This window comes from Taeniopygia guttata, chromosome 17 (assembly GCF_048771995.1).
Source record: "Taeniopygia guttata chromosome 17, bTaeGut7.mat, whole genome shotgun sequence".
Lineage (NCBI taxonomy): Eukaryota > Metazoa > Chordata > Aves > Passeriformes > Estrildidae > Taeniopygia > Taeniopygia guttata.
In genome coordinates, this window is record NC_133042.1 from 8,724,386 (window position 1) to 8,750,390 (window position 26,005).

A 26,005-nucleotide genomic window follows, 5' to 3' on the forward strand; every position below is an offset into this window, starting at 1 on the left:
AATCCCAGCAGCACAGAGCCGGGTGAAACTGCGGGGATGCCAGCGTGACTTGGATGAGCGTGGCATTGCACCACAGTCCAGAAATCCAGTATCAGGTTCATGCCCGGGCTTGTGCACAGAGAATCACGCTTGGGTTTTCACTGCTGTGAGCGATGGTTTTCGATTATTTAACGGAGATATCAGAGGAGGTTTAATCCTGGCCCTTCCACACACGCTGGTGAGCAATTTATTTGCTGAGGTGATGCAAACTGCCTCGGCAGGGAAAGGGGAATGGAAGAAAAGGCCAAGAACAGATGGCCTCGCAGGAAGATGCACGTGCAATACAAATGTGTCCCACATGTCCCAAAGACCAGGACAAATCTGGGCTGGGGTCTGCACTCCAGAGAGTCGGGGTGACCCCCTGCATCTCGTCTGTGGGTGAGAGCAGGTGGGTGCAGAGCTGCCCCATCGCTGAGCTGGGTGTCTGTGACACTCTGAGGAATCAAGGGACAGGAGAGGGGACACGCAGGGTCTGCAGCACCAGGGTGCAGACAAAGGCATGAACAAGCATGGGGAGAACAGGGATATGCCCCAGGGGACAGGGAGAACTGCATTTCCAGCAGCCCATGTGGGCTGGGACGGGCCTGGGGACAAGCACAGGGACAAGCACATTGTCACTCGCAGCTCCATAAACCCCACCAGGCTCTGTTTACACAACAGAGAATGTTTCAGTTGTTTTATGGAGCTGGATAGGAACAGCACAGGGACCAAGGGGCCAGGGCCAGGCTGAGCAATGCCTGCCCAGCACCTGCTCTCCCCTCACAGCCCATAAAGACATTTTATTTTAAATGTGACACAGATTTTATAGTGCAATTCCACAGCAGCACCTTTCACCCAGGTACAAACGGTGCAGGCAAAGCTGCTCCTTGGGGACGTCCCCCTGCCTGTCACTAATCCCTGGCTGAGAGCTCCTGAGCAGATTTTACACACTGAGAAATGATGGCCAGGAGCAACCCTGCAATTAAAACCAGTTTCAGCAGCCCGTGAGGAGGAAAACTCCACGGGTGCCAAGCCCCGTGTGGCAGCCGTGCCAGGGCAGGGACACACATGGCACCAATCTCTGCCCATGGCAGCAAGGACTGATTGTCCCTTGTCCCATCCCAGCTCTGGACATCCTGATGGGACCAAATCCCACTGCACCACTGGGAGGAAAGTCATCCTCCATGGGCACATGCTGCCAGAGCACTGTGGCAGAGGGATGGCACAGTGGGATTTAACCTGTGATTGTCCAGGCACAATCTTCCACTCAGCTCTTTAAGAAAGGTAAGATTAAAACAAATCAAGATTTAGACCATTCTTGCAAATCCGACCTCTTTTCTCTAGTGCCCCAGAAAATTATGCCTTAATCCCATTATGGAGAAGTTTGGGGATAGTTTTACCTCACAGACTCCATGACCAGTGCGTTTTTATCTGCTCAGACTTTCCAGGATGCTCTACCTGCTTTGATTCACGCTTAATTACTAAAAATTCGTTTTTTTCAGAGCATGAGGGAGGGTGGGGGTGCATGTACCAGCATGAGGAGGGCTAACCCTCCTTGCTGCTCCAAAATCCAGGCAGCAGAGCAATGCCAAGCCAAGCACGGTGGGGAAAGCAGGAGAGATCCAGTTTGATGTCTGCCTTATCAGTCTTATTTTTATTGCACCAAAGGTATAAGAGCAAAATATTGATTGTGATGATAAAGAGATGAAAGTGTCAAGAAGGAATAGGCACACAAGTTACTCAGGCAATTGGAAGCCGCGTTGGTTGTATTTAACAGGCATTTGCCATTAAAGAAAAACGCCTGTTTTTATTTAAATAGCCTCGGGCAAATTTCTCACTAAACCAACTTTCCCACGCCAGCCCAGTGCTCTAACTCTGGTTTTTGGCAAATTTTTTCCTGAGCTGTCAAGGCAAAATATATATAAGAATGCTGGTCTCACTTAGGTTTTTTTCCAGCCCCTGGAGACATGAAAATAATTTACAGATGTGCATTACCTGTTTATATTTGTATTAAGTTTTGCTTAACGGACATGATTTTCTTAGCTCGCAGTAACAAAAAAATATTCCCAGAGTTTCACTCATTTAATTTTAACTTATTAAAACTTTTAAACATGTGTGGAGGTTTCATGTTTTTAAATCACTAATCACATGGACAGTTGCCAAGGTTTCTATTAAAGCCTTTTACAAACACTATTTTTAAAAGGACATAAAATCCCATTATTTTTAACCCCTGAAGACCACTCAAAAGAAGAAGTTTCTTTGGATTTATGTCTTATTCACCTCTCATTGCAAAAAGATTTATGCTGAGCACTGACTCCTGCCTTCCTCCCTTTTTTACTTTTGCTGGTAGGAGTCTCTGGAGGAGGCGTCTGGGAGAAGGAAACTTGAGGAGGTTCCCCACGAGGATCTTGCAGCAGATCCCTCAGTACCAGGGGAAGGATGGAACCAGATTAAAGCAGGACCTCTCGCAGCAGCGCCTGCCTGGAGGAGCCATCCTCGTGTTCAGCCTTCCATGGGAAACCGCAGAGGACCCTTTTAGCTCCCTCCCGGCAGAGCCTTTTCCCCAAGCAGAGCCCCAGAGCTGCAGGGTCACAGAGCCCCAGGGTGATGGCAATAAATAGATGTATTTGACCTTCTGTGCTGGGGGACGAGGCGACGCGGCTGCGCGGCCGCACGCCCGGTCTGGCTGTGTTTATGCTGTGGACACCACACAGACCCTTCCAGCCACGGAGGAAACCCAGGGCCAGGCTCACTCCTGGCTTCCCATGTGTCCTTCCAGCCCAGCAGCTCCAGGAGCAGCCTGGGACACACGGCTATCGGCTATCCAGGGTCTGCACCACGCTGCACATCCCTCAGCATCGCCACCTCTCCATCCCCAGGTGGCACAGGTGTGGCACCCTGAGAGCCCCGTGTCCCCTGGCATGCCCACGGTGGTCCAGAGGGGCAGGGGGGTCTCTCTGAAGTCTCAGGGATCAAGTCCCAGAGCGCAGCTGAGCTGAACGCAGAGTGCTTTCTGCACATGGGGAACAAGCCCGGGCAAAGCTTCGGCCGGTATTTCCAGGCAGGTAGAGCTGGGATGCTCCCTGCTCCAGGGACTCTGACGGAGAGGGGGGACAAAGAGCACAAAGTCTCCATCTCTAAGGATGCCCAAGTGGAGGAACCTCAGGCTGTCCTTGCACCTCTGCATGAGGCTGAGGATGGTGACAAGGTTGTGGTGGCACAGGCGGGGGTCACATCCCACTGCCCAGTTGTCACCCTACTTGTGTCTGCGGGGAGGATAGAACAGGCAGCACCCACATTCTGGAATTGTTCAAGGCTCCAGCTTCCAGTGGCACCTGGCCCCGAGTGGCACCGTGGCCCTGGCTCCCCAGCCCTGATCAGGGCACTGCTTTGGAGCCCAGAGTGGGGAAGGCAGAGGAGCAGGGAAGGAGGGAGCCGGGAGCCAGCGAGGTACCGCTGCAGGGCTCACGCCTTTGATCTGGGGAGCAGACTCTGCCCTTCGGTTTGTTTAATTGTTTCACACTTGCTCTGGAAATAGTTTACAACAGGAAGCAGTGGGATAACAGCAGGGCTGGCATGGGATGGGATGAGCCCGGGGGCTGGTGGAGAGGTACCCTGAGATGAGAGACACAGATGATCACAGTGTCACCTCCTTCCCATTAACCCATTGCCGACCCTCCTTCCCCTTCCTCTTTCCCAAGCTTTCAGCCAGAGGCCGGCAGCCATCCCTCCCTGTCCTCGTGTTTGGGAGCTGTAAAAGCACCATCCAATACCCTTCAACAGCTCTTGATGTAGACAAAAGAGTCCAGTGGGATTTAAGTACCCACATCCCTGGAAGAGCTGGTAGCCCAAACTCTCCACACTGAGTTTTTGCTCCCTACTTTTGCAGGCACTGGGCCCCCAAAGCCCCATGAGGAAACATCATTTTTAAGCACCCTCACACGGGCTGTTCCCATCAGTGGCACTCTGTGAGTACAGCCCTGAGCATCCCCTGCAGCCACTGCTTGCAGGAGACACCCACAAACACCAGTTAAGGGCTTCAACCTGCCCTGGGCTCAAGGCCTGCGTGAATTTTAGGTGAGGCACTCCAGCTTGGTTTTCCATGCTTGGCTGTGGCCCCGTGGCAGCTGGGGCAGGAGTGGGGCTCTGAGGATGAGGGCACAGGGAACCTTGTCACCGCTCTAACAGGAAAGCTGCACACATGTGGGGGTTGTGGGGCTGCTCCTTGGGTTTGGCTTCCCCGTTTCTCCCAGAATGTTTGTTTGTTTGTGGATGTGGTGCACGGGGCTGGCCAGGCTCTGCCTGGGAGTTCATGAGTTCACAGTGCAAAACAAACAACATCCGACCCAGCTGCCTGCACCTGTGGGGGAGCTGGGTGGGAAAGGGCTCTGCGTACCTGCGCACACCTGAGCCCTGCTGGGGGTCAGGGGGGATCCCCACACTGCTCTTCCCAGTACCAGGGGAATCTCAGTCCCTGACCCATCATCCCAGTACCAGGGGATGGTACAACCACCCCATTCCCGTGTGTCCCGTGGCTTGTGCCCGTGGTTTGCACGGACACACCGTGAGCCAGGCTGGTCCTGGGGCCTCCTGTGATCGCTCAGTGGCTGTGCAGGGGCTGGGGGGCTGCACTGGGGAAGATGTACAGGAGCTGCACTGGGACCATGGAGAAGCAATACTGGGATTATGCAGGGTGTGCATGGGGGAAAGCTGCATCAATACTGGCGTGGGGGCTGAACTGGGGGTGTCCGGAGCTGCACTGGGGAAATGCAGGGCTGCTTGTGGGGGTTGCATGCAGGTGTCCAGAGCTGCGCTGGGACTCTGTAGTGGCTGCAGGTGAGAGCTGTGCTGGAGCTGCACTGGGAATGGGGGACCTGCCCTGCAGGGTTTGGGGGACTGCAGGGGGACGCCGCACCGGGGGTGTGCGGTGGCTGCACGGAGAGAAGGAGCTGCACCCGGTGCATCCGTGCCTGCACACGGGGGGCTGCACCGGGGCTGTGCGGTGGCTGCACGGAGGGACGCGGCTGCCCGTGGGGGCTGCGCGGACCCCACAGCCGCACTCGCGTCCCACTCGGGGACGCTCCGTGGAGGGAAGGGGGCTCCCAGCGGCGGCCCCCCGGGCTGGGCAGGGAGGAGCGTCTCGGCCGTCCCGTCCCATCCCCTCCCGTCCCGTGGCGCCCGGCCCGCCCCGCACGGTCCCGTCCCGCCCCCCGCCGCCCGGCCCGGCCCGCCGGGGCTGAGCAGCCGCGGGAGGCGCCGCGTTCGGAGTCGCTGCGCTCGGGCGCGCTGTGTTTGGGGCTCCCGGCGGGGCGGCGCGGACCCGCACCGGCACCGGCTCGGCTCGGCTCGGCTCGGCTCGGCCGAGGCCCCGCGGATCTATGCGGCTGTGAGCGGCGGGAGCAGAGCGGGATGGAGCGGCTCCTGGCGCCCGGCCTCCTGGTGCTCCTGCTGCCCGCCCTGACGCGAGGTGAGGGCCGCCGCCGCGGGCCCCGCAGGAAGTTTGCCGGGAGCGGGGCCGGGAGCGGCGGGCACCGGAGCCCGGCGGGGCACGGCGGGCACCGGAGCCCGGCGCCGTCGGGGGCTCCGGGCCGGGAGGTTCCCGTGGGAACCGGGACTCGGCTTCTGCGGCGGGACCGGAGCGCGGCGCCCTCGGGGGTGGGGGGGGGTCCTCGTGGGAACCGGGGCTCGGTGCGGCGGGATGCGCCGGGACTGGGCTCAGCTCTTGCGGGAGAGCCGGAGCTCGCTGCCAGCGGGACCGGAACCGTGTTGGGAGAGCGGAGCTGAGCCCCGCGGGGGTGGCCGGAGCTCGGGGCAGCGCGGCGGGGCTCGGTGCCCCGAAGGAGGCGCTCGGGGCCGGGGGGAGCCGGGGCTCGGCCCGGCGGAGGGGCGCGCAGGGCGGCCGCGCTCCTGCTGCTGTTCTGCGAGAGCTTTTGACCGTTTTGCAAATTTTTCTCGGTTTCCTGTTTCTTGAAAGTCGGGGTCCCCCGGGGCTGGTCCGGGTGCTTCGCCGCAAAGCGCTGCGCGACCGTCGGGGGCAGCGGGTCGGGGCACGGGCAAAGAGCCCCTAAAGCGGCCGGGGGTGCGGGACGGAGTGGGGAGCAGCCCATACCGGGGGGTCCGGACCTTGTAGTGCCCCCTGCCCCGGGACCGAGCTAGTATAGCCCCCTCCGGAGAGCCCTGAGAGGATTTTGGGGAGCGAAGGCAGCGGTGCTGCTGCCGCAGCAGGGCTTGGAGCCGTCGGAGGCGAAGTTTGCAGAAAGTTGTGGCCGGCCGGAGCGGTCCCCGGTGCCCCAGTCCGTGTGCCCTGGACACGGAGCCCCAGCGGGCTGACCCCGGGCAGCGTGGGCTCGTCCGGGACAGGCTCTGGGTTGTGGCGGTGGCGGTGAGGAGCTGCAGCCGCTCCATGTGAAACTGCCCCGGGTGCACACGCGTGTCGCAGAACCAGTTACCGTGAAGAGCGAGCGAGCGGGCAGAGAAGGGGAAGAGCGAGCCGGGGTGGAAATCGGAAGCGATTCTGGTACTTTCAGCGAGTTGCTGTGGTAACTCTGCAGAATTTGGCTCTGAGGGCAGACAATGAAACCTTTACTCATAGCAAGTTATGACGGGCGACTCATTTCGTTACTGGGCTGATGGTAACTCATGGGCCTCGGGCTGGATGTTTTTTCCCAAATGGCATTTGTCAGTCAAGGGCCTGATCTGGGGTTTCTCTCTGTCAGTCCTGCTGCTGGAGGAGCAGGCAGATACTACCCTCAAACCCACCCTGGGTTTATTTTTAGGTGAGCCTCTCAGCACAGGGGCCGCGCAGTCCCTGCCCCGTCCATCACCCTGCGGGTGAGGGCTGCCAGGTGCTGGACCACACCTCACCAGGCTGTGCAGGCACAGGGGGTCTGGGGGTCTCAGCAAGCCTGTCCCCAGCCCGGGTGACACCAGGGGATGCAGCCCCCCTGCTGCCACCAGGGCCCTGAGCTGTGGCTAATGCTGTCCCTCTGTTTGCAGGTTTACGGTGCTCGCAGCTTGCCGAATCCTGCCTCAACGGGGGCAAGTGTGAAACTTTTCCCAACGGGACGGAGGTGTGCCAGTAAGTATGGAACAGCCAGAGGATTTTCATCTCCCCCGACCAAAGCTATTGACATGCATGTTGACTTTGCTTTGAAGGCTCTGGATTTAATAGGGCAAGATGCGTTTTCTTTCCTTGAGTGGCAAGAATAACCTGCTTGTGTAGGAGTCACCGCGAGTTTGGCAGGATCGGGCTTTGTTCCTGGCTGGGTGGAAAAACATGGGCAAAGGGCCATGTTTTGCTGGTGTTAGCCTATGCAGACTGCCCTGCTGATGGAGCAGGAGGTAGGGCCAGCCCGCGGCGCTCCTTGGACCGTCGGGTGGGGAGCGAGGCTGTCTGTCTGTCTGTTTTCCAGCTACTCCCTCCTGGCCCTGAAGCACTGCCTTTCAGTCCCTTGCACTCTAGGGTGACTACTACATCTCCAGTAAACACTCAAGAGAGGTTCCATGGCATGGCTCTGGCTGCTGGAGCTGCCCCAGTGGTGTCTGTGGGCCGATGAGGCATCGCCAGGGGAGCAGGGCACCTCCTCCTGCAGCCCTGCCAGTGCTGGTGCCAAGCTGTGGTCTAGCCTGGCGTTCCTGGTGGGACCTGGCACCCAGACTGGGTCTTTCTCCAAGCTGATTGTGGGGAAAACGGATGTGTAAAGCGTTGGGACTCTTTGAAGGACCAACCGACCCACCGCAGCGATGGCCGATTCACTCCAGGCTCCCAGGGAACAATAACCAAGAGAAATGAATAAGACTCCAGCTCCTTTTTAAAAACTATTCCATAAAAGAAATGTGAATGGGCAAGGCTCTGTTTTCCGGCCAGATTTCCCCTCTGCCTGTTGAACGTGGCCTGAGCTGTGAGCAGGCGGGGAGACGTTCCCACCCACCCCAAATTTCCAAATAGGAAGTCCTCTGCGGAGGAACCTGAAGGCATTTCCAATCCCAACCTGTTGAATGGCAGTTTCCCTTGACAATGTGTGTTGCTTTTTTGCAAATCCGCCTGGGTGCCGTTACTCTGCCCAGTAGCCGGGCACCTCCCGCCCCCTTCTCCAAGCTAAGCCCCCCAACCCTTTGGTGCAAATAAATCAGCAAATCAATCAGGCACATGAGCAATTTAATGGACAAAGGCTGGGTCCTTTTGTGAGGCACTAATGAATGCACGCCACTTTTTTTTGCACAGAAGCCCTTACCAACGCTTGACGCTCTAAATCTTGTTTTCTTTCATTCAAAGAGCGACAGCTGGGATTCGGTCGAAATTCGGCAGCTATTGTTAAGGGAGGCAGATTAATGCTGTGTGACTAATCATGTATGGCTTCCCAGAATGCCCAACCCTCCACCCCCTCCCCAACCTTACACCCCTCCTTTTCCTTGTGGTCATTCTTTCCTTTTTTTTCTTAAGTCTCTGCAACTCCTGATTTACATTTCATGTGCAGATGGTGATGGAATCTAATTAGATCTGATGTGTGCGAGCTCTATTTGGAGGAGCCTCCAAAGTAGGCTCGGGGTGGATAGTTTTTTTTTTTTTAGGAGAAAAAGTTAACTTTAAAGAAGTTCTTGGTTGCTGGCTGTGAATAACCACTTCTCTCTTGGCTGCAGATACTTTGTGAGCGTGCGTGAGTTATTTTTGCAGGAGCACAAGGTGTGTGCTCTGGGTGTGTTAAAGCTCTTGTCCCGTGCAGGGCGATGGGGGCACAGCCAGACTGAAGGAGGTGCAACTTCCCAAGTTACCTGATAGCAACTTGCAAAATCCTGGTTTTTCACTTTGTTTGAATATCTCTTGACGAGGAGCTTTGCTTCCAGGCTTCTTAAACAAAGCAGAGCCAGGAGCACGAGATACCAGACGCAGAAAAGCTTGGCACTGCCCTTTGGCGCCTGCGTGAAATGCACCATTTTGGCTGCTGGCCACATCTCTGCTCGGCCTGGCACTTAACAAAGTTTGGCCATAAAGCCCCTTTGTGCTGCCCCCACAAATCCAATTAGAAAGTGGAGTGAAATAAATAGTGTACAAGGGGGATGCTGCTCCAGAGGACGAGTGTCCCGGCGCTTGTGGCGGGACGGAGCTCGTTGGGTTACGTGGAGCCGACTCTGATAACTCCAACCCCGGGTTATCAGCCCTGCTACGGAAAGGGAGCCTCTGGTGGGAGAGCAGGAGCTTTCTCTGCTTTTTGTTATTTTACAGGGATAGTTTGTAAAGCTCCAGGTGCCTTATCTTGCTTGTCCCTTTGCCAGGCGGTGCAGGACACGCAGGGCTTTAATTGAATGGAGGGACCGAGCATTGGATTGGTGGGCTTGAGGCAGAAGCACCCTAATTAGGCTCCTTTGGAGCTGCTTCCCATCTTGGCAGGGTTATTCAGGTCTTTCAGCACAGGCAGAGCAGCAGCAGTTTTGTGGATCTTGCACAGACCCCAGCTGAAGGTTTTGGTGTGGTTTTGTCCCAGAGCTGGAGCTTTGAAAGGTCCAGGCTGGAGCTGGTGGCTGCTGTGGGGCTTGGCGTGAGGTTCCGTGGTGCTGGGGAGCTCTGGCATTCCAGAAAAGGCTCTCGCCTTGGACTAAGGCATTTTCCCAGACTAAATGAGAAGCTTTTTCCAAGAGGTCGTTTTTGACTTCTAGTGATAGCTCCTAATTAGACTGTTGGATAGCCCTAGTTTTGACTGGCATCCCTGCAAATGAGTCGGGCTGATTTTAGCTCTTGGTGCCATGTGACATTTATTCCCAGGACCTCCCTTGCTCCGCTAGTTAAAAGCAGATGGCATTGAGAGAGGGCTGAGCTTCCAGCCCTGCTCCACCAGCCTCTCACCATGGAAGCCAGAGGAGCTGTGCCTGGGTGCTCCTCTTGCTCAGAGAAGCAAAAGAGATGGTGGGGGGAGAGAATAAGTTAAATTATCACTGGGCTTGTGCTGAAAAGGGGGAAGAGTCGGCTTGCTAAAGTACTTCCTCTGTTTATGAATCAGCGCAGCGTTGTCGTTCAGCCAGGGCAGTGGCTCCTGAGCTGGTGCCCATTGCCACCACCAACTTCCACGGGCAGAGGGCCAGAAACATGGGAAGAAACATTCTGAAGGGGACCGTAGTGGGAAGAGGTGATTATTTTAGCTCAGAACTCTTTCAGGAGACAACCAGGAAGGCAGAGGGATGATGTGAGCCCCGCGAGTTTCTGTGCCCTTCAAGTTATTCAACTGCTCAGTCATTGTTATCTCATTGTAAAGGGCGGAAGTTTCCTTCTGGTTTGGTTTTTCTCATGTGCTTTAACCCAACGTTATTTCCATGAAATAATAACAAAGAAAAAATGCAGTCTCGGTGCTGGAGAGGAAGAGGGTGGAGTGTTGAACAATCAACCAGAGGAAGCTCTTAAAGAAGTAGACGAGCAATGATTCAGCCATGTTGAGAACTCTTGTTGGCTCTTTCAAGTCTGATCTCATTCTCGGAAAGAACAAGGTGGAAATGGGTAAGAGGGGAGATTAAAAATACCAAAGTGTCACCTGTTGCGGATTCCAGTGGAATAGAAACTCAAGCCCAGCTGCTGAGGTCATTGGGAGAGCAGTGGGGGGTTTAGCTCTTGTCTGAAAGAATCTGTTTGTATCTCTGCTCTCTGCAAGGTGTCTTGGTGGTTATCAGTTGTCTCAGGTGGTCCCACTCACTTCTGCTCTGTGTCCTTGGGATTTGGTTGCTTGGGCTGAGGTTTTTTGGCTTGGTTTTTCTCATGGATACCTGTGGTGGCCAAAGGGCTGTTCTGTGTGATGAGCACGGGATGTGTTTGAGAGGAGATATCTCAGTGGGTCCCACAGCGCAGAGATGAGCAGGAGAGGTGGGGAGATGCTGAGGGGTCAGGAGCTCACAGCAGTGTTCATCACCTCACATTCATGGGGCTATTCCCCACCAGGTACTCGAAGCTGTGTGCTCACAGAATGTTTTGGTGGGAAAGGACCTTTAAAGGTCATCTGCAGTGAGCAGAGACATCTTCAGTTTCCATGGTGTGGTGGTGGGAAGCAGTGCACGGGGCTCTGCTCCCTGGGGCTGGAGGTCACTCACTCCCTGCTATGGGATATGTTTCATTCCACCAAAATCTCTTCCATCTCAACACCTGACTCGCTGTCTTCCTTCCTGCTGGCAGCCACAACATGTCCATTTGTTCCAGCTGATACCTCCCACCTGGCCTCACCTCCCAGGCTCTTATGGTTTATTGTATGTAGCATGAGGGTGACACGTATAAGTCACTGCTGGACCAGGCTATTCACCAATTAAGGGCTCGGACAACATAATCAGGAGGCAGTTAGCAAGTTTTAAAATAACATTGTTTGGAAATTAACCTGCTTTTTCCAGGCCTGGAGGTGGGGTGACCCTCGTTTTGCTCGTGTTGGTTGGTGTCCCAAGTGGTGGTGGCGTGTGTACATGAGTGGAATGTAAAATTTATAGAGCATCAGTGTGTTTAACGAGGGAGTAGCCCCAGGGTGCACTTAGGGAGAGCTGGTGAGCTCTGGATCTGGATGGAGACTTCTCTGTGGTGAACGTGCTGCCAGGTGCAGGTTTTGCACCATGTGTTGGGGCTGCAGGGTGGAAGAGCCTCTGGGATATAACTTAAACCCCCCTGGGAAAGCAGACCTGCTGTGGGGTCTTGGTTGAGTGCAGCCTTCTTCCCAGTGGCCAAGAAGGTGTTCAGGGTCCCCTGTTCCACTCAGAGCTGTGTGCAGGTATCCTTGAGGACCTGCCAGGCTCCTTCTGCAGCCTGGGATGGGGCAGCACCGAGGGGCTGCTCACTCACCACTGCCCAAGCTGGGCTATTCCTGCAGCTCTGCTTCGTGTTCAGAGTTAGAAGGATCAGCAGTCTGGAGAAGTGATGGTTTGGGATGATTCCAGCTTCTTCCCAAATGGTGTTTTCATCTCATCTCATGCCCGTGGCACGTGGTGCTGAGCCCCTTGCCTGAAGGATGGTGCTGCATGCACCCATCCCAGAGCTGTGCCCAAATCCCACCAGTCCCTGATGCTGCCTTGCTGCAGGGTGCCCTCGTGAGCCAGGATTTGCTGCAGCCAGAGTTCTGGAATAAGGACAGAAATGCTGCTCTGGTGTCAAGGGGAAATGCTGGATTTTTGATTCTTGGGTCTCTGAGTGGAGGCACCCAGGAGGAGAGAGGTGTGATGGTCAGGCCGTGTTGGCTGGAGTTTATAGCAGAGCTGCTGTGTGTGATGTTGGGAAGCCTTTGCAGCACCCTGCTGGTCCCAGTGCCACCAGGACAGTTAGAGATGTCCACCTGGGAGCTCCCCAGGGCTTAACACCTGGTAGAGCAGCTCAGTGCTGAGCATTTGGCCAGGTGTGATGGTCCTGTTCACACCTGGACACCCACATCTGGACTCTGCCTTCCTCTCGTGCCCATCTGGTGGGTCAGGTCCTCTCCTGTCACCTCCTCATGCTGGCAGGACCCCCATGGGCAGGGTCTGTGGTACTGGATGGTGTTGGGGTTTCCACATATCTCAAGCAATTTGCTGGTGGTCAAAAGGGTGACCATGGAACTGTGGAGTAGTTTGGGTTGGAAGGGACCTTAAAGATCTCATTCCACGCCCTGCCATGGGCAGGGACACCTTCCACTAGCCCAGGGTACTCCAAATCTGTCCAACCTGGCTTTGGACACTTTCAGGGATGGGGCAGCCACAGCTTCTCTGGGCACCCCAATGCTGCTGGAGGCTCCCATTGGTAAATTCAGTGCTTGGTGTGAGAGATGCAGGAATAAAACCCCTGTGAGCTGTTGGGGATGGGGGAGAGATGTTTGACTGAGCTATATATGGGCCCCAAAAAGAATATTTTCAGTTGGGAGGCACCTACTATGATCACTGAGTCCAACTCATGCCTACCACCTCATGTGCAGCAGAGTTCATGCTGTGCTTAAAGCCAGCCATACCCAAAATCAGTTCTGTTGGGAATCACAGAATCACAGAACACCCTGAGCTGGAAAGGGCCCACAGGGATCATTGAGTCCAGCTCATGGCCCTGCACAGGACAATCCCAAAATCCCAGCGTGCGCCATGGGAGCAGGACGCTGGTGAGAAGCGAGCTCGGGGTGTGCCTCCCTCACACAGCCCTAATTAATGTCTGCTTTAAGCACTCACCCATCACGTCCTCCCCTTCCCCCATGGCAGGCTGGAGTTAATATTGGAAAAGCCAGTTAAACAGTTAATGTTTAGGCCATGGTTATTAGGCTCTTGCACATTTCCAGCAAAGGGAGCCGAGTCGCATTTTAATGGGAAACTTTCATGCTCAGTCAAGTTGCAAAAATTTATTTGCGCCGAAGTAATTTTCTTTTAACAAGTTTTCACCCTAATTCCCTTCCCCAAAACCTGGATTTAATGGTATTTATATGGGAAATGGATTTATTAAGTTTTAATGATGCTATAACGTTGCCCTTATTTAATAGAAGGGGCACCCTGCAGGCAAGTGGGCTGGTGGTGGTGGGCTGGGAGGGTTGGGTGCCACAGGAGCACCCAGGGGTGGGGAGCCTGTGGCCTTGGGCTTGATTTAAAGTCACCATGGCTGAGAGTGGCAGTGCCAGCTTTGCTTCTACTCTCTGGACTGAGTTTGGCATCCTGCTGCCAGTCCCTCCTCACCCTCTGTGGGGTGTGATGTGATGCTACCTGTGCCTGTCACACTTGTCCCCCTTGGCACTGTGGCTTTTGGCTTTGTCACCTGCTCTGTCCCATGTCAGCGGGGTGATGGGGACCTCAAGGGCCACACACTCCCTGCTGGCATCGCTGCCTGGGGATCAAGCATTTGTGAGTGTCCCGTGGTTTATTTTATTTTAAGGAATTTTCTGCCATCAACGAGCAGCCACGGAGGAGAGCATGTCCCCAGCACTCCTGCCTTGCTGGAGCATCCCTGCTTGGGGGGAACAGGATGAGACCCTCCCAAAGGCACTCCTGGATGCTGAAGCCATGGGATGGCTCCTCTGGAGCAGGTGGAGGAATGTGGCTGTCCGCTGGGATGCTTTGGGGCGGGCTGGGAGAGTGACCCCACGGGGGAGCAGCAGGAGGGGGCTGTCCCCGGCCCCCAGCCCCTATTAAAATGTTAGACACAGACCTCCAAGTCAAAAGGCAGGGCGACAGACGGCCCTTTCACAGGGCCTGCTGCTCCCCACAAAAGGGGGGTTTCCAGGGGAGGGGGGCAGGAATGCGGGCTGCGGCCGGAGGGCAGAGCCGCCACCATTGTCCCGCTCCCTCGGCGAGGGCGTCATGTTGACACAGGGATTTCTGCTGGCAAAAGGTGTCTGAGGCAGAGGCTTCCCTCCCTCTCTCGCCGTTTCCTTGGTTAAACCCAGCAGAAATCCCGGGATGCAGATCCCAGGAGTTGATGCCCGTCTGCTCTCGGGTCTCATGGTTGCCAAGTGGGCACGAGTTTTGTTGCTAATAACTATTTCTGTGAGTTTTGATTGCAAAAGGAGACCAGCAGCTTCGTGGCTGTGAGGTTGAGGGGAGCTGGATCCATCCCTGTCTGGCCATTGCCACCTCTGCCCACTCCCCATCCCACTGAAACATCCCCAGCAGGAATTTCTTTGGCTTTGTGCCACGGGGCACCCGTGTGCTCTCTGCAAAACCCCCCTCTCCTCCTTGTTTATAAATATCAGGGCTAAATTTAGCTTGTTTAAACTTTTGGTGGCTGTTCAGATCCTAATCATGGGGTTTAAGTTCAGGATTAGACGAGTGGGATGGTGGGGTCACGAGTGGGAGTTTTCCATATTTGGCTCTAGGGCAGCGCAGTGTTTAGCCAAAACTTGGTTTGGGGGGGAAAGGGGGGAAAAAAGGGAGTCCATCATCACTTAGTGAGATGGTGACACTGGGGCTGTGTGTGTGCCAGAGCTCTGAGAGCACGGCAGAGGGAATTCAACCTGCATGGGCAGCAAGTGCTGGGTCCAAAGTGGGGGAAAACCAGCAGCTACCCCAAAAGGGGTGGGCAGGGAAGACTTCAGGCAGTGCTGGGCAGCCTGTGGAGGTAGAAATTCCTGATCTCCCCCAAATTCTGACTTTTTCTTCTGCTGGCTTAAGGAATAAAACATTTTTAGAGGGCAGGGAGCGGTTGCAGGGGGTGATCTCAGATGCCACAGGGGCCAGGTGCCATTTCAGTGTCTGTGGGTGCTCGCTGGGGTCCTGCCCCAGGAAAGTCACACGGGTGGGTGATGGGACCGTGTGCCAGCCCCAGCCCTGGCTGTGTTCCCTGGGGATCCTCTGCTGGAAGCACATCCTTCGTGGTCACCCCATAAATGGGCTCCTGAAGAGGAGGAGCGGGGGCCAGGGTGAGCAGGGCTCCCACAAACAATGGGGCTGTGCAGCTTCACACCAGCAAAGGATATAAAAAACATCGACTGGGGAAAACAAATATTTCATAGCAGCCATTGTTGAGGGTGGGAATGAGGCGAGTTTTGTCTTGGGCTCTTCCTTCGACATCTTTCATGTTTGTTGTGAATGAAGCTGCATTGAAAGGCAGCTCCTTCCCAGGTAGCCAGTCACCACCCGTGAATAGCCTGGCCACTCTGCTTAGTAATGGGATTATATTGTTTTTCATTACAATGGGAACTTTGATTCCCAAACTGTCCTGACTAATGTCTGCTTAAGAAACAAAGCCATTTTTTTTTCCTTCATAGGAGGAACAGGGCCCTAGCATGTTTTTTTCCCCACTCCTGTCCAGGAGTATATCCAGCTTTGGGAATTCCTTTAGTTTCTCTCCAGATGAAAGTCTGGATCTTAAAATCTCAATTAGATGACTTGGGCTAGGTCAAAAATGAAATGGAACAAGAGAAGAAAAAAACACATCAAAGACTTGGGATTGCAGTTTACTTTTTTAATTAAACGGGAATGGAGATCTGCTCTTGCTTTATTAACCTGATGTCACTTGGAGTAACCTGCTGCTTTGCCAACCACCTCCCTGTGTGAAACTCTGCTTTTTTCCCAGGCTGGTGTCCCAGAGTGTTTAATAAAGCAGGACCTGGATGAGACTTCTTAAAAAACCACCACTGAGGTCTTGAGCTGGGTTTTGGTACCGGCAGCTCCGTCGTGGCTGCTGGAGGTTTCTGTGGGGCTGTGCTGGCGCCGGGGCAGCTTTAGGGTGCATCAGCCAGGCGGGGTGCCCCACATGGGTGAGGGCAGCTGGGCAGCTCTGCCTTCGTGCCTTTGGGCTCTGCTGGGAGCTCTGGTGAAGCCTTTGGGTTTCTTAACAGCCACACGTGCCAGGAGCCACCGAGCAAAGCTGCAGGTGAGGTGTGGAGCCAGAGGGGGCTCAAGCAGCCCCCCAGCTCCTGGCTGCCAGGGAACAGGGAGCATCCACAGCCCCGTGTGCTCCAGAGAGATCGGGGCAGCACCCAAAAGTGTTCCTCGTCCCTCTGCACCCATTTCCTTCTGTGTGATCCTGGTGATGCCAGGCGAGGAGGTTGGGGTGGAGAGCAGGGTGCTGAGCTCTGATTGCCCAGCAGGATTGTTTGCCAGGCCTCCCTGCCTTCCCCTGGCTCCAGAGTGTGCTCCTGTGTCAGCAGGAGGTTTCCAGGGCAGAAAGCCGTCCTGCAGAGCAGTGTGTGCCTGCTGCTCCGTGCATCACGGACTGAGCTGGAGTAAGGAGCAGGTTTCTTCTCTCAGGGACACATATCCCCAAGCACTGGCCTTTTCTCTGGTCATGCTGCAGCCAGGGGAGATCAGGGCTGGCTGGGCTGGCAGCGAGTGAACGTGTCTTAGGGGAAAGGGTGTAACCTCAGGAGAGAGCTGGGGTGTCACTCCCAGGCTGTGCCAGGCAGGGAGCCACTGGCACAACTGGAAAGGCGACTCTGGGGTGTGTGTGGCAGCCTGATGGAAAGCAGGCTCCCTGCTGCCTGTGCAGCTGCTGGGGCACAGGGGAAGGTGTGGGGCAGGACTGTGGTTCCCCTGTCAGCCTGAGGAGGACGGTTACCCCGAAAGGTGTAGGGCCGTGCCACTGCTCTGCACCTGGGAGCAGCCTGCACTGCTCTGGGCTGTTGTGCAGCTAAGGGAGGCTGTCCTGCAGGCTGGATCTCCTTCCCTCAGCTGTTGCCAGCAAACATGTGAAATCTGAGTGTCCTGCTCACGTTCGGCCACTTGCTTCGCTCCGTGGGGTCCCAGCCACGCTGGCACAGCCACACACAGGTCACGCAGCACATTTGCTGCTGCACGGGGCTCTGGGGGTGGGAAGGTGCCTCTGGGGGACCCTCTGCACCACTCAAGGTCACACTTGTGGTCCTGAACCCTCTCTGTGCCCTGCCTGAGCTCAGGGGCTCATCTGAGGTGGCTGTTCTGGGTCACAGGTACCACGGGGCAGAGAATGGCATCCCCCAGCCCAGCCTCTCCCCGTGGTGGGAGACCCTACACCCAGCAGCAGGGAGTGTCCTGGTCCCATTGATCTCAAGTGCCCCCAAAACAGTGCTGGAGTAAAGACCTGAGCCTGCCCTGCTCAGCTTTCCCATGCTGCTCATACCTCGGGGAAAACAACCACGGCCGTTTGTGCTTCCAGCAGCTGAGGGTGAGGAAGAGGTTAGGTGATAGCAGAGCAGATAAGAGGCAGCCTGGATGTGGGGCTCCCCACCAGCCCCCATCCCCTCCCCCTGAACCTCCCCCTCCATAGGATGGGCACGGGGGACAGCCCGTGCATGTGCTTCCTTTCACACCTGGTTTCCACTTTGCTTATTGGGGTTTTTTTGTACATTTTAAGCCCAGAGTGGGTTTTACTCCCAGCCCTGCCACGGTCTCAGCGTCCCTTGGGAGGACACGCTGTGGCCAGGCAGGAGGGCAGTGGGTGGTGTGAGCTGGGGGGTGATGCAGGACATGCAGAACATCCAGGATATCCTCTGTGCTTCCAGCACACCCTGGCCCTGTGCTGTGTATCCCAAATTTGAACAAAACCCCCATGCAGCCAGCACCCCTGAGACACACCCTGGCCCTGTGCTGTGCATCCCAAATTTGAACAAAGCCCCTGTGCTGCCATGCGGGAGCCGTGCCGGGCTGGTGTCATCTGTGCTGGCCGTGGCAGATGGCAGCTTAGAGCAGAAAGGAAAACATTAGTCTTGGGTCAGAGGTCACAGGAACATCTGCCTCGGGATGCTTTCAGTGCCCGCATTGCTGCGGAGGCACAAAACCTGTTGCTGGTGGGTTGGAGGAAAAGCCTGGTGCACCATGAGCTGAGCGAGCGAACAAAGGGCTGTGGCAGCACCAGAGCCACGCACGGGGAGCACCCAGAGCAGCACCCACAGGCTGGGGGGGCTGGCATGGGCACCCCAGCTCTGCCACCTCTGCCAGAGGTGCTGGGAGCCGTGGCAGCAGTCGGCTCAGATATCCTGCAGCTCGTTCATGCTCGTGATTTCTGAGCTCTCCTGGAGCCTTGCTGCAATGGGTTGTAACTCCTTAAGGATGTGCAGCAGACACAACAAATGCACGTGGCTGTGCTGAGCAGATCCAGATTTGGCCCAGGCTTGGTGCTGGGAGCAGAGTGGGAATTTGGGGCCGCTGTTGCTGTTCCCAGGCTGTCCCCAGGGACTGCTGCCTGACCTTGGACAAGGCCTTCTCCATCACCCTTCACACTGGCCATGAATCATGCAGATTTATGGCCGGCAGCTCAGCGCATAATTAATCGTGTCCCCCCCCAGCACAGTTTGCACTCGGATGCTCATTCCGAGGGGGAAGACACATCCCAGCCTGGTGCTGTGGGAATCCAGCTCCAGCCTCTGCCTGACCCCCAGAAACAAAAAAAGCCACCAGGATGGCCAGACACCCAGGGCGTGTAAATCAGTGTGTCCACCCCTGCCAGGAGCACCCTCATCCACAGCGATGGGGGCTGTCCCCTGTCCTGCCTGCTGTCCCCTGTCCTGCCTGCTGTCCCCTGCCCTGCCTGCTGTCCCCTGTCCTGCCTGCTGTCCCCTGTCCTGCCTGGTCCCATGGTGGAACACCCCCCAGAAGTGTGGAGTTGTGAGATTGTCTGCTGCAATGGTGCTGGGAGAGGGAGAATTGTGTGTTGGAGCAGGGCTTGGCCATCACTGGGATGGGGATGCCATCAGCCTCCATCAGTGGCTAAAATGGAGCACTTGCTGCCTCCTCAGCCCATTAATGAGTCAGTGGAAACAGTGAGGGAGACACATGGGTATTTTTAGCCATTCCTGCCCGTTTGGGAATGGGGTGCTGGTCATGCCTGGAGCTGGGATGTGACCACACTGGCCTAGCTGAGGCTTTCACAGAGGCTCCTCAGGACCTCAGGCAGCTTGGCCACATTTCAGTGCCTCCAAGGTGCTTTCTAATGGCCCTCCTGAGCTGTTTTGATCCTGCAGCACCCGCCCTGTCCTCTGCCAACACGTCTATCTGTAATTAAAACCGAGCTTTAATGTCTCCTATGCTAATTTCCATGAGCTGCTTGGGGTTTGGTTTGGGTAGCCCTGGCTTGGGAAATGCCAAAGGAAAAACCACAGGGTGATCTTCACCTGGCTGAGCCCGCGGGGACGTCGCATCCTCCACGTCTGCTCACCTGCAATCCCTGACACCACCTCATGCTTTTTGCAGAAAATAAAGCTCAGCTCCTTGGGCTGAGCTTTAGGAGAGGTTTTTAGTCCCTGGAGAAATAGGTGGCTGCATGGTGAGGTTGTAGCAAAGCTGGGTGTTGTACTTAGCTCTGCTGAATCCAGCCTTTCCAGACCTGGAAGAGTTGAAAAATTACTACAACTTGGATTGCCCCGATTCTTCACCTGGTTTTTGATCTCTTGCTTTGCATGCGAGACTTGTCTCCAGGCTCTCCTCTGCAGCCAGGACTCTGAATCTGCTGAGCTTGCTGGGCTTTGAAATGCAGCTCCAGTCTCTGCCTGTGAGTGAGCTCCAGGACCCGTGAGGGGAGGGAGCAGTGAAATTCATCCTGTGGCTTCATCCACAGCTGGGAATGTGCTCTTCCCTGCTTGTCCCAGAGCTGCTGTTGCAGAGAGGGCAGGAACAGCCCCGTTCTCTGCTGGAGCATCTACAGAAGATGCAGGAGCAGCATGGATTCCAGCAGGTGTGAGAGAGGTGGATGTCCTGAGCACAAAGAAACCAAGATGACTTAGAAGCCATGGAAAGATTTGGGAGGTTCCCCGTGCTGGGAGGCGTGTGTGAGGTGTGTGTGTGAGGTTGGGAGTTGCTGGGCACGTACAGAGGGTCTGTGCTGCACAGCCCCACGTGCAGTGACAGAAACTCCTCCTTGGGTTAGAGCAGTGACTGATGCATTGGAAGGGTGCCTGTGCTGTGCTTTTATCCTGAAGATTTGCTGGGAATGCCCCTTGCTGGGAGGAGAAATATAGAGTGTGAGTGTACCCTGGACTTGATGGCCCATCTGTGCCCATCCCAGCCCTTCCAAGCTGAACTCTTCCCTGCCACCTGCTGCACTCTGCTCACTTCTGGAGCTGATTGTGGCCATAAATCAGCTCTTAACACAAACAAATAGAAATTAATTTTAAAATAATCTACCAGCTCTATGAAACTTGAGCGGTTTCCTGAAGCACAAGTCTGGAAAACACCTGAGCAGCCCCCAGCCAGGGCACTGCCAGTGACTCCAACCCGCCCTGTGCCTTCAGGCAGGGGCTTCCCTGTCCCAGGGCATTCTTCCCATCACTGATTAACCTCCTGGCTAATAACCACGCCCAGATTCAGGCTGGTATTAACTTTATTTTCCCATCCATGTGTTCAAACCCCCACTTACCTGCACTGGAATCAGAATCAGCCCAAAAATTAATTGTGTTGGAGGGCGCTGGGCTGTGTGCCCCTCTCCCCGACCTCATGGTGCAGGAACCCCAATTCCAGAGAGCCCTACTGCCCTCCTGCCTTGGCCTGGGATGCCGAGCATCCATCCATCCCCTCCTGGTCCCCCAGCATCGTGTCCCTCTCCCGTGGTGCCACCACCGTGCCTTGGCAGCTCATGCCACACTTCCCGTGCTGCCAGCACCACTCTTTGTCCAGCATCAATTTTTTTCTTCCTCCTCTCCTTATCCCCCTTTTTTTTTCACCTCCTCTCCTTATCCCCCTTTTTTTTTCACCTCCTCTCCTTATCCCCCTTTTTTTATTCACCCCCTCTCCTTATCCCCTATTTTTTCACCCCCTCTCCTTATTCCCTTTTTTTATTCACCCCCTCTCCTTATTCCCTTTTTTTTTCACCCCTTCTCCTTATTCCCTTTTTTTTTCACCCCCTTTCCTTATTCCCCTTTCTTTTTCACCCCCTCTCCTTATTCCCCCCCTCTCCTTATTCCCTTTTTTTTTCACCCCCTCTCCTTATCCCCTTTTTTTATTCACCCCCTCTCCATATTCCCCCTTATTTTTTTTTTCACCCCCTCTCCTTATCCCCTTTTTTCCCCCCTCTCCTTATTATCCTTATTTTTTTCACCCCCTCTCCTTATTCCCTTTCTTTTTCACCCCCTCTCTTTTTTTTCACCCCCTCTCCTTATTCCCCCTTTTTTTATTCACCCCCTCTCCTTATTCCCCTTTCCCCCCCCCCCCTTATTCTCCTTATTTTTTTCACCCCTTCTCCTTATCCCCTTTTTTTTCACCCCGTCTCCTTATTCCCCCTTTTTTTTTACCTCCTCTCCTTATCCCCTATTTTTTTTACCCCCTCTCCTTATTCTCCCTATTCCCCATTTCCCCCGCACTCCTTCCCCTGCCCCTGGAGCCTCCAGCGGAGATTGCCACCAGGGATGGATTATTTTAAGAAAAAAAGCGTGCGCGGCGCGGCCGGGCGGAGATTTTAGCAGATGACTGCACAGCCCAGCGGCGTGCCTGTGCCTGCCCCTGTGCCTGCCCCTGTGCCTGCCTCCATCCCCGCTGCCATCCCCGCGTCCTGCCCCGCACAAAGAGCCCTTCTCCGTTCTCCGCCGGCGCATCCTCCGGCCGCGGTGCCCGGGCTCGGTGCGCGGCTCCGGCAGCTGCTCCGCCTCATTAGGATGCGCACCTGCTCCCCGCCGCCCTTTGTGTGCCGAGCAGATGCCCTGATTTATTATTATACACATTTTCTTTTTCATTTGGCCCGGATAATGCCGTCTCATTAACTCAAAATGTCTCCGAATCCTGACAAATTCTCACACAATCCCCGACAATGAAATCAGAATTGGGTTAAAAAAAAAAAAAAAAAAAGTAGGAGGAGAGGGGGAGCGGGGCTGAAACCACGGGCTTTGCTGACGGCAAAGCGCTCTGGCTGAGGGTGGGGTTTGCTGGTTGTGCTTCACCGGGGGAGCCCCACGGGTTTGTTTTGGGGGTTGCAGGTGACTGCTGGGCTCTGTAGCATCCTCTGGGATCCCCTCCCTGCTCACCCCCTTGCCACAGGAGGCTCAGGAATGCGATGTCCCACCAGATCTGATGGCAACAGGTGTGAGCTCCTGGTGGCCTGAGCCTGACCTGCCACTGCACCGTGGGGACCACAGTCCCCCAGCGACCTGGTGCTGTCACCTCCCCACCCATCACCTCCAGCTGGGGTTGCCTTACCCCCAACTGAGGGTTTGTGCCTCATCCCTGGGATTTTTTTGTGGCACAGCTTTGCTCTGTCAGCTTCCCCTCTCTGCAGGGTCCTGCCAACCACACATCCTGCCCAGGCCATCGGGATGGCTGGTGGGGTTTGCCCTCAGGGCATAGCTCTGCTGCCAGCTCCAGTCCTGCTCCAGCCCAGCTGGCCAGTGGTGACAGACGGTGAAGCTGGTGGTGGCATCAGGGGTTCTTTTCTCACGCAGAGGGATGCAGCAGCCAGGGCCACTCGCCCTCCTTGTGCAGGGTTTGGCTTTGGGGAAGCTCTCAGCTGACTTGGAGGAGCAGGAACTTGTCCCACCTGTTGCCAGCCAGTGCTGAGCCCCTGCTTAATTGTGTTTGAGTGATTTAGGACAGAGGGAGGATAAAAATAGCCCTGGTGAGGCAGAGACTGCAGTGTAGGCAGGGAGCAGGGCTGTCCCCATGGCCCCGTGGGTTTGGTGTGGGCATGGGGATGGGGATGGGGATGTTCCTCTTGCCCCCACCATGTATCCCTTGTGCCTCGATTTCCCCTTCAGCAGGGAGGGGAGGGAGAAGAACCTCCCAGCGATGAGATGCAGGATGTCAGTGCCGTGGCTGCGGTTCTGCAAGTCAGCACAGGCCCCTCCATGGGGGACGCCTTTGTTCCCAGCACCTCTTTCATCTTCCTCTTCCCAGCCAGGGCAGAGCCTCTCCGGTGCCAAACCCGCCGTGCGTGCGGGGCCGCCCGGTCCCCGGGGCTCCCGGTGGGCCGCGGCACTGACGGTGCATCTCACCCCTGCCAGGTGCGGCGGTGCCTACGTGGGCGAGCGGTGCCAGCTGCCCAACCCCTGCCTGAGCTCCCCCTGCAAGAACGCGGGCACCTGCACGGCGCTGGTGCGCGGCAGCACCGTGGATTACAGCTGCGCCTGCCGCCTGGGCTTCAGCGACGAGCTGTGCCTCACGCCCCGCGACAACGTCTGCCTCAGCAACCCCTGCCGCAACGGCGGCACCTGCGACCTGCTGACGCTCAGCGAGTACAAGTGCCGCTGCCCGCCCGGCTGGTCGGGTGAGGGGAGCGCTGGGGACGCGGCCCTGCCCGGGGAGGGATGGCCTGCCACAGCGGGGGAGAGCTGCCTCTGGTTTGGGGGTCTGGCAGGTGGGGAGGGTGGGTGGCAGCTGAGGGAGTTGTGGTGCTGCTGCACAGAGGGGGTTTGAGGTGAGGGGGTGAGGTACAGCCAGTCCCACATCCAGGTTTGGATCGCTCGCCGCCTCACCGTCAAAAGAGCTGAGCTGCTGTTTGCACCCTCACCCTCTGTCCTTGCCGTCCCCAGGTAAAACCTGCCAGCAGGCTGACCCCTGTGCCTCCAACCCCTGTGCCAACGGGGGCCAGTGCGTGCCCTTCGAAGCCCACTACATCTGCCGCTGCACCGCCGGCTTCCACGGCGCCAACTGCAAGCAGGACGTCAACGAGTGCAACATCTCCCCGCCCGTCTGCAAGAACGGGGGCAGCTGCACCAACGAGGTGGGCACCTACCAGTGCTCCTGCAAGCCGGCCTACACCGGGCAGAACTGCGAGCACCTCTACGTGCCCTGCAACCCCTCGCCCTGCCAGAACGGGGGCACCTGCCGCCAGATCGGGGACACCACCTACGACTGCACCTGCCTGCCAGGTAGGGAGGGGAAGGCACGGGGCAGCACCTTCAGTCCACCCCAAATGAGCAGTGTCTGAATTTCCTGCAGGTTGTGACTCTGGGAGGGGTGAAACCCTCTGGCTGTGGGCTGCCTGTGCCGTGTGCTTTAGGGAAGATGTTGGGCAGCAATGCCTGAGGAGGAGAGTTCATCTGGGGGCTTTATAGACTTTGTGTTTCACCAAAATAGCTCTTCCAAAACAACTGTTTGAGCAGAGGCCCCTGTGCGGATGCTCATATTCCAGAATAAGAGTGCCTTTTTCCGCTTTAGCTTAATCCACTTCCAGAATGGAATAATTAGCCCGGAATAGCTATTTTGGAAAGTTTCCGAGTGCTAATGGAGCTGGGGAAGGAAGACCCTCTCTGTGCTCGCTGCTGCTCCCTCCGGCAAACCCTGGAGCAGGCCAGCAGGATGGCAGCCTCTGGCACGGAGAGCTCCTGTGGAGGGGCCTGGTGGGCACTGTCCTGGGAGCTCAGCACCCTGAAAGGGGTCTTGGCACCCCAGAAAGGAGCTGGGCACCCTGCAAACCCTAGAGAAGAGCAGCAGCTGTGAAAGGCCTCCCTGACCCCAGCAAGCCCTTTCACTTCTGCCCTCAGACAGAGGGTGTGCAGTGCAGTAAGGGCAGGGAGCAGAGGGGACTGAGCTGCTCCACGCTCCACCTGTCCCTGGGTCAGCTGGAGAAATGAAACTGGAGTTTCAGCCCAGAGCCACGCTCAGACCACGTTGTGTTTCCTGGGATGAGTGCCGAGCCAGCCACACTGGCCAGCTGTGGTAGATGTGGAGGGGATGCCCCCGCCCTGTCCCTGGGAAGGAAGCTGTGGGCAGCACTGCGCTGCCTGAGGAGTCTCTTGTGGGGTTGGTTTGATCCTCTGGTCACCCATAGCCCAGCCATGGCCAGAGCAGGATGAGGGCTGGGTGCTTTCTCTGCTCTGCACCCTGGGCAGGGCTGGGCATTGCCGTGGGGCTCCTGCCCCGTCTCTGCTGGGAAGGTGGCATCGAGGTGGGGATGGGGTCTCCCAGATGGCACAGACACCCACATCCTGCTGGGTTAGGGAAGATAAGAGATCCCTGTGAGCTGTGGGGGGATCTGGCCTCAATGTCTGACACGGGTTCAGAGGTTCCATCCCCTTGCCAAAGCTTTTGGCTGCAGTACCTCAGGAATCTCCTGAACCATCCAGAGCAGACAGGGCCCTGCAGGATCTCCTGCCTCACCCCCACCGCAGCTCACCCAGGCTGGAGCAAAGCTCCTGTCCTTAGGGACGGGGAGGTGTGGGGTGACCAGGCAGTGCCAGGAAGGAAGCCTTTCCTTCCAGGCTGAGCTCCCAGGGGCGATGCTCCTTTGGAGCAGCTCCGAGCCCTGCCCCGCAGGGATGGGCAGGTGGAGGTGGCAGGAGGAGCTGTGCTGGCCCTGCCCTGCCCTTCTGCTGACGAGGCACTTTCACTGAGCAGGGAAGGTGAGGCACAGCCTGGGGGAGAGCCCTGCTCCTGGCAGGCAGCATCGGTGCTGTCACACCCAGCTGTGGCTCCGTGGGCTGTTTCCAGGAGATTTGCATCCTGCAGGAGCTGCTTCACCTCCCGTGGGGTGGCAGGGAGCCTCAGCACCTCCTGCATTGCACACAACGCAGGAGCTGCAGAGGCAGAGGGACAGGGGGCTGTTCCTCATGATAAGGGGGTGATTGATATGCTGGTATGTGGCACAGCAAACGTGGAACAATGTCCCCTTTTCATTCCTGGAGAGGCCTGACTGTACCGGGTTTCTTCAAGTTAAACTAATCTTGGCTGGTTTATCGTGCCATCGCTGCAGAAT

General features: G+C 56.4%; 1 protein-coding gene across 2 annotated transcripts in view; it reads left to right on the top strand.

Moving 5' to 3' along the window:
- Positions 1-5,282: 5,282 nt before the first annotated feature.
- NOTCH1 (notch receptor 1) overlaps positions 5,283-26,005 on the top strand; it is a 40,062-nt gene continuing 19,339 nt past the window's right edge. For both annotated transcript variants that reach the window (XM_030286584.4, XM_030286586.4), the window contains exons 1-4: positions 5,283-5,485; positions 7,015-7,096; positions 23,313-23,575; positions 23,841-24,179. In XM_030286584.4, the coding sequence (XP_030142444.3) occupies positions 5,428-5,485; positions 7,015-7,096; positions 23,313-23,575; positions 23,841-24,179 (742 nt within the window). In that variant the 5' untranslated portion in view covers positions 5,283-5,427. The remainder of the gene's footprint in view (positions 5,486-7,014; positions 7,097-23,312; positions 23,576-23,840; positions 24,180-26,005) is intronic.